Source organism: Mustela lutreola, chromosome 3 (genome assembly GCF_030435805.1).
Source record: "Mustela lutreola isolate mMusLut2 chromosome 3, mMusLut2.pri, whole genome shotgun sequence".
Lineage (NCBI taxonomy): Eukaryota > Metazoa > Chordata > Mammalia > Carnivora > Mustelidae > Mustela > Mustela lutreola.
Genome location: NC_081292.1, coordinates 172,263,201 through 172,280,953, shown reverse-complemented (window position 1 = coordinate 172,280,953; position 17,753 = coordinate 172,263,201). Strand labels below are relative to the sequence as shown.

Genomic DNA, 17,753 nt, shown 5'->3' with positions numbered 1-17,753 from the left:
GGGGAAAGAGCCCACCCACAGGAGGTTCTCTACTCCTGTTCTCCCCTCCTTCTCAGTCTGTGGCAGTCACGTCTTTTAGTGTATTTTAAATTTGCTGTATATTAAATATTTTAAATTTGCTGCATTGTAAAATACAAGGCAGTCACGTCTTTTAGTGTATTTTAAATTTGCTGCATTGTAAAATACAAGACGTGACTGCCACAGACTGAGAAGGAGGGGAGAACAGGAGTAGAGTACATATAGGGAAAGCCAAGAGAGGGGTGTCTGGGAGCGATGGGGAGCAGGAGCGCTGTGCTCGAGGATCACCGATGATGTTGCCCATCTTTAATGGCTTGTCTTCTGTTCCTATGGAAGGACAGCCACTCTTCCTAGTGCCAGTTCCAGGTGGCAAATTCCCAGAGACCTACCAGACCCAAAGCCGTCAGGCCTTCCAAGGATCACTTTTGCCTTTTTCGGAATGCTGCACACATCATTTTGCTTCTATTAACAATGATCACAAATCATGACACTTACATTTTCTTTCTGAAAGCAAATTTATTTTCTGTAAATAAGCATTTTCTATGATACTGTCTTTCTAGGCTCTGGAGGTGTGTGTCAAGTAAGTAAATTCAAAGCTGGATCCTGAATTCTCCCAAAGATGACAGTTTGTTAACCCCATTATACATAGGTGACAACTTTGAGCTGGTATAGTTACATCAAAGACGGTTGCTTTGTTGATGTTAAAATAGAGAAATAAAGATACATCTATGTTCTTTTTTACAGTATTTAGATTTTGCCGAATTTGAGGACACCTTGAAAACATTTTCAAAAGAATGCAAAATGAAAGGAAAGCCATTATCTCAAACAGCAAGTGGCTCTTTAAGGGACTCCAAATCACTAATCATCCAGGTAATATTTTGCTTTTTTTTGGCAGGGGGGATATCTGTCAATAATCAAGATGCTGTCAAATTGTAAAAAATGCTGTTATTTAGAGAATATTGGAATTGTTCTGGAAACCTGGTCAGATTGGCTTTTATTTTATTAATTAATTAATTGATATTTTATTTTATTTATTTATTTTTTTTTTTAAAGATTTTATTTATTTGTCAGAGACAGAGAGAGCGAGCGAGCACAGGCAGACAGAGAGGCAGGCAGAGGCAGAGGGAGAAGCAGGCTCTCTGCCGAGCAAGGAGCCCGATGTGGGACTCGATCCCAGGACCCTGGGATCATGACCTGAGCCGAAGGCAGCTGCTTAACCAACTGAGCCACCCAGGCGTCCCTTAATTGATATTTTAAAGTAAACTCTGTGCCCACCGTGGGGCTAGAACTCACAACTCTGAGATCAAGAGTCACATACTCCAGTGACTGAGCCAGCCAAGGGCCCCCAGGCACCCTACAGTGACCTGTAGATGCTCAGGTGTTTTTGCATGAATTAGAAATATCTTTTTTTTTCTTTTTTTTTTTAGTTAATGTATAATGTATTATTTGTTTCAGGGATACAGGTCTGTGAATCTTCAGTCTTCAGTCTACAGGGACATAATACATATGTATTATGGACATAATACATATCCTCCCCAGTGTCCATCACCCAGCCACCCCATCCCTCCTACCCCCATCCACTCCAGCAACCCTCAGTTTGTTTCTTGAGATTAAGAGTCTCTTATGGTTCATCTCCCTCCCTGATCCCTTTTTCCCTCCCTTCCCCCAATGACCCCCCACTCTGCCTCTCAAATTCCTCATATCAGAGAGATCATATGATAATTGTTTTTCTCTGACTGACTTATTTTCGCTTAGCTGAATACCCTCTAGTTCCATCCACATCATTGCAAATGGCAAGATTTTGGGGTTTTTTTGATGGCTACGTAGTATTCCATTGTATAAATATACCACATCTTCTTTATCCATTCATTTGTCCATGGATATCTAGGCTCTTTCCATAGTTTGGCTATTGTGGACATTGCTGCTATGAACATTGGGGTGCACGTGCCCCTTCAGGTCAGTACATTTGTATCTTTGGGTAAATACCCAGTAGTGCGATTGCTGGGTCATAGGGTAGCTCTATTTTCAAGTTTTTGAGGAACCTCCATACTGTTTTCCAGAGTGACTGCACCAGCTTGCATTCCTACCAACAGTGTAGGAGGGTTCCCCTTTCTCTGCATCCTTGCTGACACCTTTCGTTTCCTCACTGGTTAATTTTAGCAAATTTGACTGGTGTGAAGTGGTATCTCAGTGTGGTTTTGATTTGTATTTCTTTTCTTTTCTTTTTTTTTTTTTTTTTTTTAAAGATTTTATTTATTTATTTGACAGAGAGAGATCACAAGTAAGCAGAGAGGCAGGCAGAGAGAGAGGAAGGGAAGCAGGCTCCCTGCTGAGCAGAGAGCCCCATGTGGGACTTGATCCCAGGACCCTGAGATCATGACCTGAGCTGAAGGCAGCGGCTTAACCCACTGAGCCAGCCAGGCACCCCTTGATTTGTATTTCTTGATGCCAAGTGATGTTGAGCACTTTTTCATATGTCTGTTGGCCATTTGGATGTCTTCTTTGGAGAAATGTCTGTTCATGTCTTTCTTTACTTTAGAAAGAGGGAGTGCATGCAAGTAAGGGGAGGGGCAGAGGGAGAGGAAGAGGGAGAGAAGCAGACTCCCCACTGACCACAGAGCCTGCCACTATGGGGCACTGTCTCAAGACCCTGAAACCATGACCCGAACCAAAATCAAGAGTCAGTGCACAACTGACTGAGCTACCCAGGCACTCCAGTAATAATATCTCCCTTCCCTAGGAAATGGGTTGTGATGTAATATCTTCCACATAAGTACATTTTTGTTCATTTTATTTATTTATTTAAGTTTTTAATTTAAATTCAATTTAGTTGACATAATGTATTATTAGGTATAGTTTAGTGATTCGTCAGTTGCATGTAACACTCAGTGCTCATTCCAGCAGGTGTCCTCCTTAGTGTACATTTCTTAGGAAGAGGAAAAAGAGGATGCTGTGCAGTTGCCTAGGAACTGAAACAAACATGTTCCCCGTCCTGAGGAGTTTTAGGTTATGCATTTTAGGCACTGGGGACTCAATAAACCAAACCAAAGCTCACCCCCTCCAGGCATTTGCATTCTAATTCAGGGAGGCTGGAGGGGACAAGGAGCAAGGTTTGTCCATGTTGTTGCATGTGACAAAGTTTCCTTCTTTTTTAAAGCTGAAGGATATTCCATTATATGTCTACCACATTTTGTTTATCTGTTTGTCCATCAATGGACACTTGAGTTTTTCTCACATCTTGGCTATTGTGAATATTGTGCTGCTGTGAACACAGGAGTACAAATATCTCCGAGATGCTGCTTTCAGTTATTTTGGATCTATACCCAGAAGGGGATTACTGGATCATATGGTAGTTCTATTTTTAATTTTTTAGGAACCTTTATATTCTTTTTTGTTGTTATTGAATTTTATATTCCCATCAACAGTGTGCAGAGGGGTGTAAGTTCTCCATAGCCTTGCCCACACTTTTTTGTGATTTGGGTTCACATTTTTCAGATGTATTCAGGTCCATTTTTTTCTTTAAAGATTTTATTTATTTATTTGACAGACAGAGATCACAAGTAGACAGAAAGGCAGGCAGAGAGAGAGGAAGGGATACAGGCTCACTGCTGAGCAGAGAGCCTGATGCAGGGCTCCATCCCAGGATCCTGAGATCATGACCTGAGCTGAAGGCAGAAGCTTAACCCACTGAGCCACCCAGGTGCCCCAGTCCATTTTTTCTATAACTTGAAAGACCTCAAAACTTTCTGATTGCCACAAGCGTATTTTTTTGGCTCATTCAAAAAGTAGCTGTGCCCACTGTGATAGCAATTTCAAACAAAATACCTGGAACAGCATCTTAGCAAAATATCTTAAGTGTCAGTGGCACTCAACAAACTGAGAATTTCCTGAAGCACACTTCTATAATTTTAATATATAATATATATATATTATATAACATAATATATTTATATATTTATTTTATATATTATTATATACAAATATATATTTATTTTATATATTAAAGTATATATTTATATATATTGTGACTTTATATTAATATTTGTGACATTAATATTTACAACACTGGATTGCTTTGTATGTTGGTATTAAATCTAGGGACTATTTCCAAGTGCAGGATATGAATCATACGTTAGGGTGGATTTTAGATGTGATTATAACGATACAGGAAAGGCTTGTGGTCCCAGATCTACAAAGGAAGAATTTAGAATAAACTGTATGTGGCCCATTTGAACATGTGGACTCTGCCAAGCCACGTAAGAAAATACCTTGACTCGAAGCCTTAAAATACTCACAAGTCTGTATGCAACTCTTTCACACAAAGAGTTCTTGGTCACCAGCCCTCTCCTGGGAACACGCCTCCCCTGCAGTGGCTTGCAGGGAGACAGGGTTGGCTGAGAGCTCAGCAGTGGGGAGCCTGGAGTGGGATCAGGCTCCAGCAGCACTGGCCCTTGGAAAGATCCCCTGCACCTTTGTACCAGTTCGTAATGGGCTTACTCCCAGTTCTTGACTGTTTGTACTTTGGGCATCTCCCCTCCCATGGTTGTTGGTGGGCTGTCCTTCTCTGTTTCCAAGGCCAAGGAGCCAAGACCTTCCAGAGTAAGGTGATCGTCAGCTGTTCTTGACCACACGACATAGAGAACATTTCTGTGATAAGCACAGTAGAGGATTCTGTTTTTTAAAGATTTATTTATTTATTTGAGAGAGAGTGCAGCTTGGGGTGCAGAGGGAGAGGGAGATACTCCAAGCAGACTCCACACTGAGCGTGGAACCTGGTGTGGGGCTCATCTAAAGATTCTAAGATCACGACCTCAGTTGAAACCAAGAGTTGATTGCCACCCAGGTGGCAAGATCCTTTTTTTTTTTTTTTTTTAATTTATTTGAGAGGGAATAAGTGGGTGAGAGAGAGAGAGAGAGAGAGAGAGAGAGCACGAGCCAGGGCAGAGGCAGAAGGAGAAGCAGACTCCCCACTGAGCTGGGAATCTGATGCCAGGCTCAATCCCAGGTCCCCAAGATCATGATGTGAACTGAAGGCAGACACTTAACCAACTGAGCCACCCAGACGCCCCTCGAAGATTCTTTATTAATGAATGTATTTAAGTATAACTGGACATTTCAACACTGTGCAGTACATTCCCATTTTATAATATTAACAAGCTTATTTCTGAACAACCTAAAAAAAAGAGGAAAACCATAAAGCCATTTTAAAAATATATAAAAAAAAATGATCAATTAACAGTGATGAATAATGGTGTTGGGTGGGGGGAACTGAAGGTTCTACAGAAAATCCAATCCAAGGAAAGCTTTTGCGAATGAGCACAAAATGTAGGTCTGAGTATCTTGGGCATTTGATATAATAAGGAAAGCAATATGAATCATGTGGTTTGGGGAAGTTCTGTCCATTCTGCCTTATTCTTGAATCTGCAAAATTATGCAGCAGGTGATTGAACTGGGTCAGTCTTCATTCTTGTGGGGCCAGTTCCATGATAATCGTCACATCCTTTCCTCAGAATTCTCTATTTCAGCTTTTGCATGATAGGTTGGGAAACTGTCTGCCCTCCATGGTCAGACTCACAAGCCCTGAGGCTGGAAGGTCACCAAGCCTGTGATCCTTCCTCCACCTCCAGCCTGTGTGTCCCTGTTTCTGTAGTTGGTGGTCATAGAGTCACTCTGTGGTGTGTTGGGATCTGTCGTCACTTCCCAAGTACCATCCTAATGAGATATGCATTAGCAACAGGGAGCAAATGGCAGCATCCCCCTCCCGGCCCCCCGCCAAGCCCAGGCATGGGGTTGACTGGGGCAGTATGTGGGAGGAGCCACTCCAGAACTCAGCTGGGCTGTCAGTTAGCTCCCGTGTGCAGGTTGAGTTCCGCTGAGGCTTGGCTGGGCTTTGGGTCTGGCCTGGTTTTAGCGATCACATGCTGAGGTTCAGCAAGTCCACGTGTATTTATGTGCCCGTGAGTTTTCTGGCCTCAAGTCCTGGGCCTGTGCCTGGCTCCTTTCACTTCAGAGAGTTAAATGTTTCATCTGTTCCTTGTAAAGCCAAGACTTGATACTGCAGCCAGGGTCGGTTTGTGTGAATCTCAGCCTAAGATGCTTGAAGCCTTCTAGCTCTCTCTTTTCCTGTCCCTTATCTCGGGGAGGAGACTGAGTTTTCATTACCCTAGAACCATGGAGCATATGTGGTCTGTAGGGTATTAGGTAACTTGTGAGAATTTGGGGTATTGGAAGAACGGGCATCCCTTACGACTGGGGTTCAGTCTTATGTCTTCTCCAACAGAAGGACCTCGTTGCTGCATTTGACAATGGAGACCAGAAGGTGTTCTTCGATTTGTGGGAGGAGCACGTTCCCAGTTCCATTCGAGATCATGACTCCCTTGCCCAGAAGTTGGAATTCTATCTTCACATCCATTTTGCCATCTACCTTCTGAAACACTCCGTAGGGAGACCTGTAGGTTCCCTTTGTGATTTGGTGGGTCTGAGTGGTATGTTCAAGGGGAACATTAGCTGTTTGTTTTGTAAATGAGCATTAATTTAGTTTTGCGGCCATTTTCTCATATATTTCCAAGGAAATTTTCTATCTCATTCCCAGCAGTTTATTTTGTAGTTTATACAGAGATTAAATAATTTCTGTACATGGTTTTCCTCAATGTCTCAAATTTTTTGAAAACCTAGCAAAATAAAGTTTCCCTATTTGGCAACTTAACATAAATACACATATGTCTAAGAGGACGCCTAATGAGACCACATATTAGACTGTATATCAGAAGAATTTAAGCTTAAGTCTTGGAAAGATGCCTGTTTGTGAAGGTCTGTGTGAGTAGTCAGTCTTTCTGCAGGAGTGCAGAGGGCGTGGCTGAGAGTGGCTGCCACTGTGGCTGTCAAGCCTCCCAGCATATAGCAAATGACAGAAGGGAGCAGTGCCATGTTGACATTTGACCACATGCCTTTCTTTTTTCTTTTCTTTTCTTTTTTTTTTTTTAAGATTTTATTTATTTATTTGACAGACAGAGATCACAAGTAGGCAGAGAGGCAGGCAGAGGTGGGGGCGGGGAGCAGGCTCCCTGTTGAGTAAAGAGGCGGGTGCAGGGTTCTGTCCTAGGACCCTGAGATCATGACCTGAGCCAAAGGCAGAGGCTTAAACCACTGAGCCACCCAGATGTCCCGACCACGTGCCTTTCTTTAGTGGCTTCTCCTTGCGTTAGCTACCACCCCCAAGCCCCTGTGTTCACTTATTAAAATGTCAGGGGGGCCAGAGGAGGGGTCAGTAGCGGAGGGAACTGCTTTACAGTAAGTTGTGGTAACCATTCATGTTTCTGAGGACAAGGCACATGGGGGGTGACATTATGGGATATTTTCACTTTCTTTATTTCTGTTTTCTAACTTTTTAATTTTGACATAAGATTAAAAAAAAATCCATTAAACATCATATTTTTTTTAAGCCCAGTGGCCAGAAGAGGGCTTCCCGGTGTAGACGGAGTAAGATGTGTCAAATAGAAGAATACACATCCACAAGGTGCACATAACTGGTGTGGCCAGGTGGTCAGAGAGGGAGAGTACTCGATTCCAGGCTGAGTAGCTCAAGTCCTCCAACCTCACTGAGGCGCTGGAGGAAATCAAAGTTGTTTTGGATCACACATGGAACCAGTGAAGCCCGCAAGAGCAGTCCTTAGTTTGCTTTGTAAAGGAAAGGAAGAATGCCATGGAAGCATCTGTTTCAAAAACCATAAAGGTCCACCTGTTCACCTGTAGACACCTCTCCTGAGGGAATCCTGGAGACACAGCCACATGTTTATGATCTATGACAAGTGGAAACCATGCCCATGTCTAATAATAAGGGAATTGGTTAAATAAATTGTGATAGACCCATGAGATGATATGTTGTCCTGCTGGTAGAAATGATGGTTATGAAGAATTTTAAAGATCTGAGAACGTGATAATTACAAAGTAAAAGGGCAGCAAGTGGAACTGTATATCCAGTTCTCTGAGAGTCATGACAAATTTTGGTCAAGGGGCACATTCGGGGTGGTGTTAGAATGACCAGAGACAGCGTGCTTGCTAGGCCGGGTGGGAAGGAAGCCAGCATCGTGGCTGGAACTGGAGGAGCCACGGAGAGAGGATGGGATGGACGGGAGGACTGGGCGTCCAGCATAAGACCCCAAGCGAGCATCTTTCCTTCTTTGCAGGACAAAGAGGACCTGGATGAGAGGATTTCTTATTTCAAAACCTACCTGGAGACCAAAGGGGCAGCATTGAGCCAGACCACGGAGTTTCTCCCATTCTATGCTCTGCCTTTTGTTCCTAACCCCATGGTACACCCCTCGTTTAAAGAGCTCTTCCAGGTGAGTGACCAACCTGATCTGGGGTGGCGTTGCAGTTTCATCTCGTCAATGCTTGTGGTTTCTGAATGATGCTGTAAAAAAACTGAAAATTCGCTTCTGTTTTCAGATAATTTTCTTGGGCGAACTTTTCTTGTGCCATAAAATGTGATTTTTTTTGGGGGGGGGGGTTGGATTAAGACTTGTTAACCCAGACTAACAGAAAGAACTATCTTTAAGTGTACTTCTTAAAGCATTCCTTGCATACTTTTTCAGTATCGAAAGATAAGTTTTATTTAATTACAGTGCAAATTGGTGGCCTGAAAAGAACTAGGTTATTTTATGTAATTGCTGGCTATATATGTTTTAATTTGTATTAGGAGTCTCACTTACTTGGCACATGTCTGAGGACCTGGTTGTGTACTATTACTTCCTTCAGACTACTTGCCTAAGCTCTTTTCATTGTTTTATTTCAGCACAGTTGACATTTCAGCGTACTATTTATTATCAGTGTGTATCCACTATAGTAATTCTTATTGACTTAGCAAAATTAAGGTGTCCCCTGAGAGGCTTATGAGAACGTGGAAGACTGACGTGAAGGACTGACGCAGTTGCTTTTTCTAAAGCAAGATCTCACACTGTCTCTGAGCATCTCTCTGGAGAGTGCTCATGGGACACGGGACAATGGATGAAACTCCTTTCTTTCCAGACCTGGCATATCTCCGTCTCCTGTTCTGTTATCCTTTAGTTAGACACCTGTCAGCTTTCCTGAAAAGCAGCCCCAAAACTGAAGGCCAGGGAGCTAACTGACTTCATCAAAGCAGGGTTGGCTTGGAGTAGCCGATGTTGAAGTCTGTGCTTGGTTTTCTTTGTCCATTCAAATTTAGTTTTGCCCCTTTCCTCTCTGAGAAGTCTGAAAATATAGAGTGTTTAAGGAAGGGGGTAAAACTTGAAAAGAAATATTGGGCTTTCTCACCGTGAAGACTTCTGTTTATGAAGATGATGGCACAGCCACAGGGCTGGCCTGCAGAGTTCACCCTCATGGGGGGTTATTTTATCCCCCTTTTTTTTCCCTTTTGCTACTCTCTACATACGTTCTTTCAGTAGCCATCACAGGTGCTTGAGTATGTAAACATAATAAAATCTAAAGCTCATATCTTCCTCCTCTTCCTGAGCGTTACAAGGACCTTAGAATGCATTTGCCTCCTTCATCCCCTTCCCAGCTCACATGTTGTTATTGTCAAGTGTTAACACTCATACTTTAACCCCACACACTACAGAATCTTACTACTTTATGCGATCTGAGTGTGTATGGATTTACCCTTCTATTTATCCATAGTTGTGCTTGCTGTTCCATCTCACATTAAGGACCTTCCATGTGTAATCATCTTCTCTGCCTTACGTACGTCCCTTTAGTCTCCTTTAGCTGGAGATCCTTCTTCCCATTCTCGCTTGTCTGAAATGTCTCTGTTGTTTTCTCAGACAGGGTCCAGAATGTAGGTTTACAGCTATTTTCTTTCTTTCTTTCTTCCTTAATTTTTTTTTAAAAAGATTTTATTTATTTATTTGACAGAGATCACAAGCAGGCAGAGAGAGAGAGAGGGAAGCAGGCCCCCTGCTGAGCAGAGAGCCCGATGTGGGACTCGATCCCAGGACCCTGAAATCATGACTTGAGCCGAAGGCAGAGGCTTAACCCACTGAGCCACCCAGGCGCCCTTTCTTTCTGCTTTTAAAAGATTTATTTATTGATTTTGAGAGAGAGTTCGAGAGAGCATGCATGGGGTGGGGAGGGGCAGAGGGAAGAGGGAGTGGGAGAGCATCTCAAGCAAACTCCATGCTGAGCTCAGAGCCCAGTGTGGGCTGGATCTCACAACCCTGAGATCATAACCTCAGCTGAAACCAAGAGTTGGATGCCCAACCCACTGAGCCACCTAGGCGCCCCAGACAGCTATTTTCTTTTATGACGTTGAAGGTGATGTTATCACCTTGCTTCCGTTGTTGCTGTTGGAGGTTGGCCATCATTCCAATTGCTCTTCCCACGTAGGTAATCTGTCTTGTTTCTCTGACCTTTGAGGTTGTGTAATTTTACTGTGGCATGTCTAGGGGTAGATTTCTATTTTCACTTGGGATTTGCTGAGCTTTCTGGATGTGACGTTTTGTATCTTTCAACAGCTCTGGAAAATTCTGTTTCCTCTTCATATATTGTCTCTTCTCTTTATTATTTTTATTGGATGTCTGATTAAATCTATATTTAATCTACATATCTGATTAAATCTGCATTAGACTTGCTTCTTCTGTCCTTTTTTCTTTTTTCATTTAAAAAATTTGTGGTGAAATACACAAAAATAAAATTTACCATCTCAACCATTGTGAAATGCACAGGTTAGCAGAGTCAAGGATGTTCCCAGTTTGTGCCCTCCATGTCTTTTAAAATCTTGTATTTTCCATCTTGCGATTTCTGTGTTCTGGGTGGACTGTGTTCTGGGTGATTTATTCACACCTGTCTTCAGACAGTCTAATTTGTTCTTTAATCTCTTCTTTGAATTTGTAATTTCGGTTACTAACTTTTACTAATGGAAGTTCTTTTTGTTTTTTAATTCATGTTTATTGGGTCATTTTTTTTTAAAGATTTTATTTCTTTATTTGACAGAGGGAGAGATCACAAATAGAGAGGCAGGCAGAGAGGGGGAAGCAGGTTCCCCCTTGAGCAGAGAGCCTGATGTGGGGCTCAATCCCAGAACCCTGGGATCATGACCCGAGCCGAAGGCAGAGGCTTTAACCCACTGAGCCACCCAGGTGCCCCTGGGTCATTTTTTATAGTCTCTTATTTTTTGCTCATATTTTCAAGCCTTTCTTTTTATTTTTTTACCATATTATACATCAGCAGCCTTTGTAGATTTGTTCCTGCTGAGTTTAATATCTGCTGGTTCTCATCCACTGTGCCTTATATCTCTTTTTTGAGGGAAAAAAAAGTTATTTTGAGTTTTGACAATGAGTTTATTTTATTTGGGACTTGTGGGAATTTTTTGAGGCCTGAGTGGAGTTTGGTTCTTTCAGAGAAGATCTGCATTTGCATCTCTCAGTCATCTAAGGCATTACCAACTCAGGATCATTTTAAATTGAATTTCTTTGCTCAAGGCTTTGGGAACCACATAGATAATTTCAGTTTAGGCTGCAATTTTGTGTGTGCGTGTGTGTGGTTATGAAGTTTCAAATGAGGTTTTTTTCCCCTCTTCTACCTAATGTCGAGGTCAAGACAGGTAGATTTCCTTGCTATAGCCTTCTAGGCAGTAAATTGGCTTGTCCTTGACTTTTTCCTGATGGTATAGACTTTTTCCTGATGGTATAGAGAGTGAGTGCATGAAATGGGGGAGGGCAGAGGGAGAAGCAGACTCCCTGCTAATCAGGGAGCGCGATATAAGACTTGATCCCAGGACTTTGGGATCATGACCTTAGCCGAGGGCAGACACTTAACCAACCAAGCCAACCAGATGCCCTGGGATCCCAGTTTTATGCCAGGGTCTCCTATTAGATTGCTTACTATGAGTGGATCCTAGTGTCTACTGTCTTCTGTACCATGACAGCTCTTAGAACTGAGGTGTAAAGTCTTCTAGACTCTGAGTTATCCTTAGAGTGAAAACTGTCATTTTTAGCCTCTGCTTTTCCTTTCTTGCCACTTGAGGATGGATTTTAAAATATGGTTAACTTATCCAGCTTTTTTAGTTGTTTTCTTTGCTTTTTTAGGTTATCTTTTCTGCTGAGAGGTCATGAAAGGAAATTCCTTTGTAGAGATTGAAATGAGCTCTTTTCAACAAATTATTTGTCAGTGAGCATCTCTTTGAAGACATATTTAGGTATTGATCACTTCCAGAAAAACTTTTGGGCACTTAGGTGCCAGGAACCAAGTCAAGCTTAATTAGAAAATGGGCTCTGTGAGGGAGAGAGGGGCAGTGGGTAGGCCAAGAGAGGCAAGCATGGAGCTGTCGCCTTCTTTCCACAAGAATACCATGCTTTTATTTATTTCATATATTAGGGTTCTGGGCAAGATTTTGAATGATCAGAAGCATTTTGCTATTGGAAAACAAGTCAGACAATCACTCATCTAGTGTAAAGTCTATATTCTACAAGTGGAAAGACTATGATGTGAAGAGCAGGAGTGACTTAGTGCAGGCAGGAGAACCAGCCCAGTGCTTCCCCCGCGCCATGGGAGCTGGGCAGTCAGGTGCCTACCAGACTTGGGAAATGTTCTTGTTCTCAAGGCAGAAAGCACAGAAAAATAAGAGCAGTCAAGAAAAAAAAAGGGGGGGGGATTCACTGCCCAGAGAGATATTATCCCAGTCTTCTCCTTGTCATTAGCAGAGCGTCATGAGGTAAACAGTTAAATTGAAAATATATGCTTGTTGGTTATACAACATAGTAATCAGCAACAGAGCCATTTAACTGAAAGTCTACATGTCCCAAATATTTTGTTTTGTTTGTTTTTTTTTAAGACATCTTCATTTCTGTTAGCCAACATAGTAGTTCTTCCCTGCAGTTCTCTTTTACGTGGTTGAGTGCAGAAGCCTTGAGCGGTAGCGTGCTGTACTAGTCTCCCAGAGCTGCTGGAACCAAAGGCCACAGACCAGGTGCCTTAAACAACAGAATCTTACTGTCTCCCAGTTCATGAGGCTGGAGGTCTGAAATCAAGGTTTTGGCAGAGCCGTGCTCCCTGTGAAGCCTCTAGGGGAGGATCCTTCCTTGCCTCTCATGGCTTCTGGTAGCCTCAAATGTCCCTTGGCTTGTAGCAGCGTAACTCTAGTCCCGTCTTTATGGGCCCACCTTCTCTCTGTGTCTGTGTCTAAATTTTCCTTCTCAGAAGGACACCAGTCTTGTTGTACTAAGGGCCCACCCTATTCCAGCATGACCTCATTTTAAGTAATTACATCTACAACAACCCTGTTCCAATGACATCATGTTCAGAGGGGGCTAGGACTTCAGCATATCTTTTTAGGGGACACAATTCAACCCATAACACACATACATTGTAACTAAAGCTATCATGCCACATCAGGGAATTACACAATCTTTTTAAAATATGAGAATATTGGGGCACCTGGGTGGTTCAGAGGGTTAAAGCCTCTGCCTTCGGCTCAGGTCATGATCCCAGGGTCCTGGCATTGAGCCCCATATCAGGCTCTCTGCTCAGCAGGGAGACTGCTTCCCCCTCTATCTGCCTGCCTCTCTGCCTACTTGTGGTCTCTGTCTGTCAAATAAATAAAATCTTAAAAAAAAAAAAATGAGAGTATTTTTTCAAAAAGCCAGATGATGCCCTGGGTAGAATAGGTGATGTGAGGGCATGGATAAGGGCACAGAGCTGGGGAGGGGAAGCGGGGAAGGACTGGGGTCTGGGGCAGGGGTCAGGGCCTAAGAGGTAAGTATCAAGGAATTTTTAGAGATCTTCCTTCTTTTATGTGGAACTTCTTGGTTTGGGTGTAGATATTTTTTATATAAAGACTGTAAAGAAAATTGTCCTAAGAAAGATAATTGCTTGTAACACTTTTTCTTTTACTAGTTAAGTCATTATTTTTTCCTTCTCAATGAACATTATTTGAGATAAGTAATTTATTATTAAAAGACAAATCAAACTGAAAGTATATCATAAATACTGACATGATGGGTTATTTGAGGCAAATAACAGCTTCTGTCTTTTTTTTTTCTTCTTACCTAGATGAAGTTTATGGTGGGGCGTCTAGGTGGCTCATTCGTTAGGCATCTGCCTTCAGCTCAGGTCATGATCCCAGGGTCCTGGGAAGGAGCCCCACATTGGGCTCCCTGCTCAGCGGGAAGCCTGCTTCTCCTCCCACTTCCCTGCTTGTGTTTCCTCTCTTGCTGTCTCTCTCTATGTCCAATAAATAAAATCTTAAAAAAAAGAAGAAGAAGAAATAGATGTGGTTTATGGAAATGAGTCTTTCTGTTTGGGAAACTCTCAGGAACTGAATGATAATTGTGTGTGCCTGCCAGCACCGTGTGTTCTTCCACGATTCTGAATTCTGTTTGGCCTTCCACCTAATAAGCTTGTTTGTCATGCTTGGGCTTAAATCACATGAAATATTCAAATCACATACAGGGCTCTTTTTTCCTTGTTTATGAAAGAACTCCATTCTTTCCTCCTGCTGTGGGTATTTGAATCTTTTATAAATGAATTGGTCAGATGTCCAAAAACCTAGTTTTCACAGCATCGCACCATCGGCAAGGCATTGAGCTTTTGATTTCAGTAACTGTTGGATGGGGTTATTTAAACCAAAGGCCACAATTTGCCAGTGCTCTTGGCACTTAATGATCTACGGCTTTTATCATTTTTTCTTTTTTTATTTCAGGACTCTTGGACTCCAGAATTAAAGTTGAAGTTGGAAAAGTTTCTGGCTTTAATTTTTAAGGCCAGTAACACGCCGAAGCTTTTAACATTATACGTATCCTTTCCAAGCCGATGGAGACCCCCTGTGGTGCGGGAGGGGCACACTGGCTTAGGCACCACTGAGATGGGGATTTAACTGTTAGTGTTGGCTTTCATATTTTCAAGGTGAATGAGGCGCTCATGGGAGAGTGTGTCAAGGCCCATGAAGAGAATTCCAGGTAGAGGAAATAGCTCATGTGAAAGGACTGAGACGGTATATTTGGGAATTCAGTATTGCTGGACCTGAAGAATAGAAAATTAGAGACTAGGGAGGGCCCCAGGCCCAAAGCTTTGTGTGAGGTCTCGTAAGTCAAGAGAAGCCTTTGAAGCCTTTTAGTAGAAGAATATCATGCTCATATTTACATGTGAAAAAAAAATCACTCCTTTTTACTCCTGATTATAAAATTGATCATATTCCTCATAGACAATTTAGAAAGCACAGAAATGCATTTGTATATGTACATACACCCAAAATATGTAATGTTTACATAAACAGATATCTGTACATGTGTGTGTTTTTAAATACTTTTATCAAATGAAGAGAACATTTCTCCATATCATTAAATACTCTTCAAAGATAGACTGTTTCCTCAAAAGTTGAAATATAGAGTTACCATATGACCCAGCATTTCCTCTCGTGGCTTTATACCCAAGGGAACTGAAAACCTATGTCCATATGACAACATGTACACGAATGTTCACAGCAGCATTATTCAAAAGAGCCAGAAAGCGAAAACAACCCAAATGTCTCTCAAGGGGTGAATTGATAGCTAAGATGCAGCATACCCGTATAATGGAATATCACTCAGATGTGTAAAGTAATGAAGTCCTGACAGACAGATGCTACAATGCGGATGAACTTTGAAAACATCGTGCTGAGGGAAGGAAACCAGGCATGAGAGGCTGCATATTATATGATTCCGTGTATATGAAATGTCTAGAAGAGGCAAATCACCAGAGACAGTAGAGAGCGATTGCCCAAGGCCAGGGAGGGTAGGGGAAATGGGGATGACTCCTAATGAGTACAGAGTTTTTTTGAGGGGGTTGATAAGAATGTTCTAGAATTGATTGTAGTGATGGTTGCACCACTCTGTGAATATACTGAAAACCAATGAAATACATACTTGAAATGAGTGAGTTCTATGTGAATTATATCTGAGTAAAGCTGTTACTAAAAAAAATTAAGAAAGCCCAAACCAAACAAGTTAAGTATTTTGCCTTCAGTCATGTGGCCCAATGTGTGGGAGCTGAGATTGAAACTCAGGCAGTCTGGCTCCAGAGTGTGATCTCAGCTACAGTGTTTTGCTGTTGTCATCCCGATCTCAGTTTTCTTAGGGTAGAGCTCTAAAATGGAAGTGACAGAGTTGAAGGGTATAAGTTCAGTTTGCATTTTTAGTAGAATGTTTGGTAGCAGTGGGGCGGTCTTTGGAAGGGGGCAGGGAGGCTGCTTAGGGTGCTGTTGAAACAGCACAAGACTTTCACTACACAGTAGGAATTGAGCTGGAGAGGAGAGGAGTCACTTGAGAGTGAGGGATCCAAGTACTGAGAAGTCTGTAACTGTCTCAGCTCCTTACAGCTACATTAGGAATCGGCCTTCACTGTCATGAGAATTCTCCCTTATACCTTTGGTAAGGCTCTTTCTTAGACTGGCCACACAGTGTGAGAGACCCTGAGGACTTTATCCTCAATGCCTGTTTTCCTCAACCTTTTTCTCATCCCAGAAGGAGAATGGACAAAGTAACAAAGGTAAATCATCTAGATTAACATTTTTTATTGCTTAATTTTTATTTTTTAAAAGATTTATTTATTTACTTATTTTGGGAAGAGAGAACGAGCGCACACGCGCAAGCAAGCGAGCAGGGGGAAGGGGCAGAAGGAGAGGAAGAGAGAGCCTCAAGCAAATTCCAAGCTAAGCACAGAGCCCAGTGTGGGGCTCCATCTTATGACACAGATCACAACCTGGGCTAAAACCAACACTCGGTCGTTTACTAGACTGAGCCACCCAAGCACCCCTAGATTAACATTTTTAAAGAACAGTTTTGCCAACTCAAAAGTTTTGACTCGTTTTTGAGTAGTGAGATAGGAACAGAGATGGAGAAAATGTGTGAACTTGGTGAACAAAGGCTTTAAAAGTCTAAATTATTTTTTTAATTATGAAAAGTCTAAATATTTATGAAGTGCTTTGCAATCAAGTTTATCTGAGGTTCCTTGAGGCCCCTCTACAGGAGGACTGGTGGATCAGGTAACCCAGATGCGAAGAGATGAAGGGAATCCAGGCCCTGCCCCAAGGGACAGAACTGCAGCAGCACAGCCAGAAGATACTGTGTAGCCCGGGGTGGGGGGCAGGAAGGAATCATTTTAGTATCTTCACTCTTACCTTGAACTAGTATGTGGGGTCTTACTAGTTTTTAGCATAAAATTATGGTTTTCCATTATTAGCTTTTTTTTTTTTTTTTTTAAATACCAGAACTGTTCATTTTTCAGTAAGGTGAGAAAAATATGAAGTCAGTAGCTGGTCAGCCCTTGACACAAGGGTTTGTAAAAACAACAACAACAACAACAACAAAACAAATAGTGACCACATTGTGGCTCTTTGCCTGAGCTTTGGCTTTGATGCTACATTAGGAGACTGCTGAAATGTTGGAAAGGGTGCTTGAAGTGTTTCATGCCTGTCTAAGTTCTGGTGTCAGTGCCCAGCAGGTGGAGTTTTACCACGTGAAATAGCACATTGGCCCTTCCCAAGGCAGGGTAATGTTAGAGGGGATTGCAAAACTTTCTGCCATTGTTTCTCCGTGGTTTTTTGGTTTTTCTTTTTTTTTTAGAGAGAGTTAAAGTTTTATAAAAAAAAAAAAAAAAGAAAGAAAAGAAACATTGGTAAATTATTTAGCTCTTTGCTTTCCAGGGAGTTGACAGAGGAACGTTTTACATTTGACACACAAGGAGGGAGGCAGTAGCTTTGGATGCGGGAAGTCTGAATGCCTGTT

At 42.1% G+C, this 17,753-nt stretch overlaps 1 protein-coding gene across 8 annotated transcripts in view; it reads left to right on the top strand.

The window, feature by feature from the left end:
- The window catches only part of ARMC9 (armadillo repeat containing 9), a 156,855-nt gene that overhangs the window by 10,806 nt on the left and 128,296 nt on the right, over positions 1-17,753 (top strand). For 7 of the 8 annotated variants that reach the window (XM_059167728.1, XM_059167725.1, XM_059167724.1 and 4 more), the window contains exons 3-7: positions 763-888; positions 6,299-6,490; positions 8,205-8,360; positions 14,693-14,785; positions 16,491-16,515. In XM_059167728.1, the coding sequence (XP_059023711.1) occupies positions 763-888; positions 6,299-6,490; positions 8,205-8,360; positions 14,693-14,785; positions 16,491-16,515 (592 nt within the window). The remainder of the gene's footprint in view (positions 1-762; positions 889-6,298; positions 6,491-8,204; positions 8,361-14,692; positions 14,786-16,490; positions 16,516-17,753) is intronic. The other variant, XM_059167723.1, reaches the window with a different exon arrangement.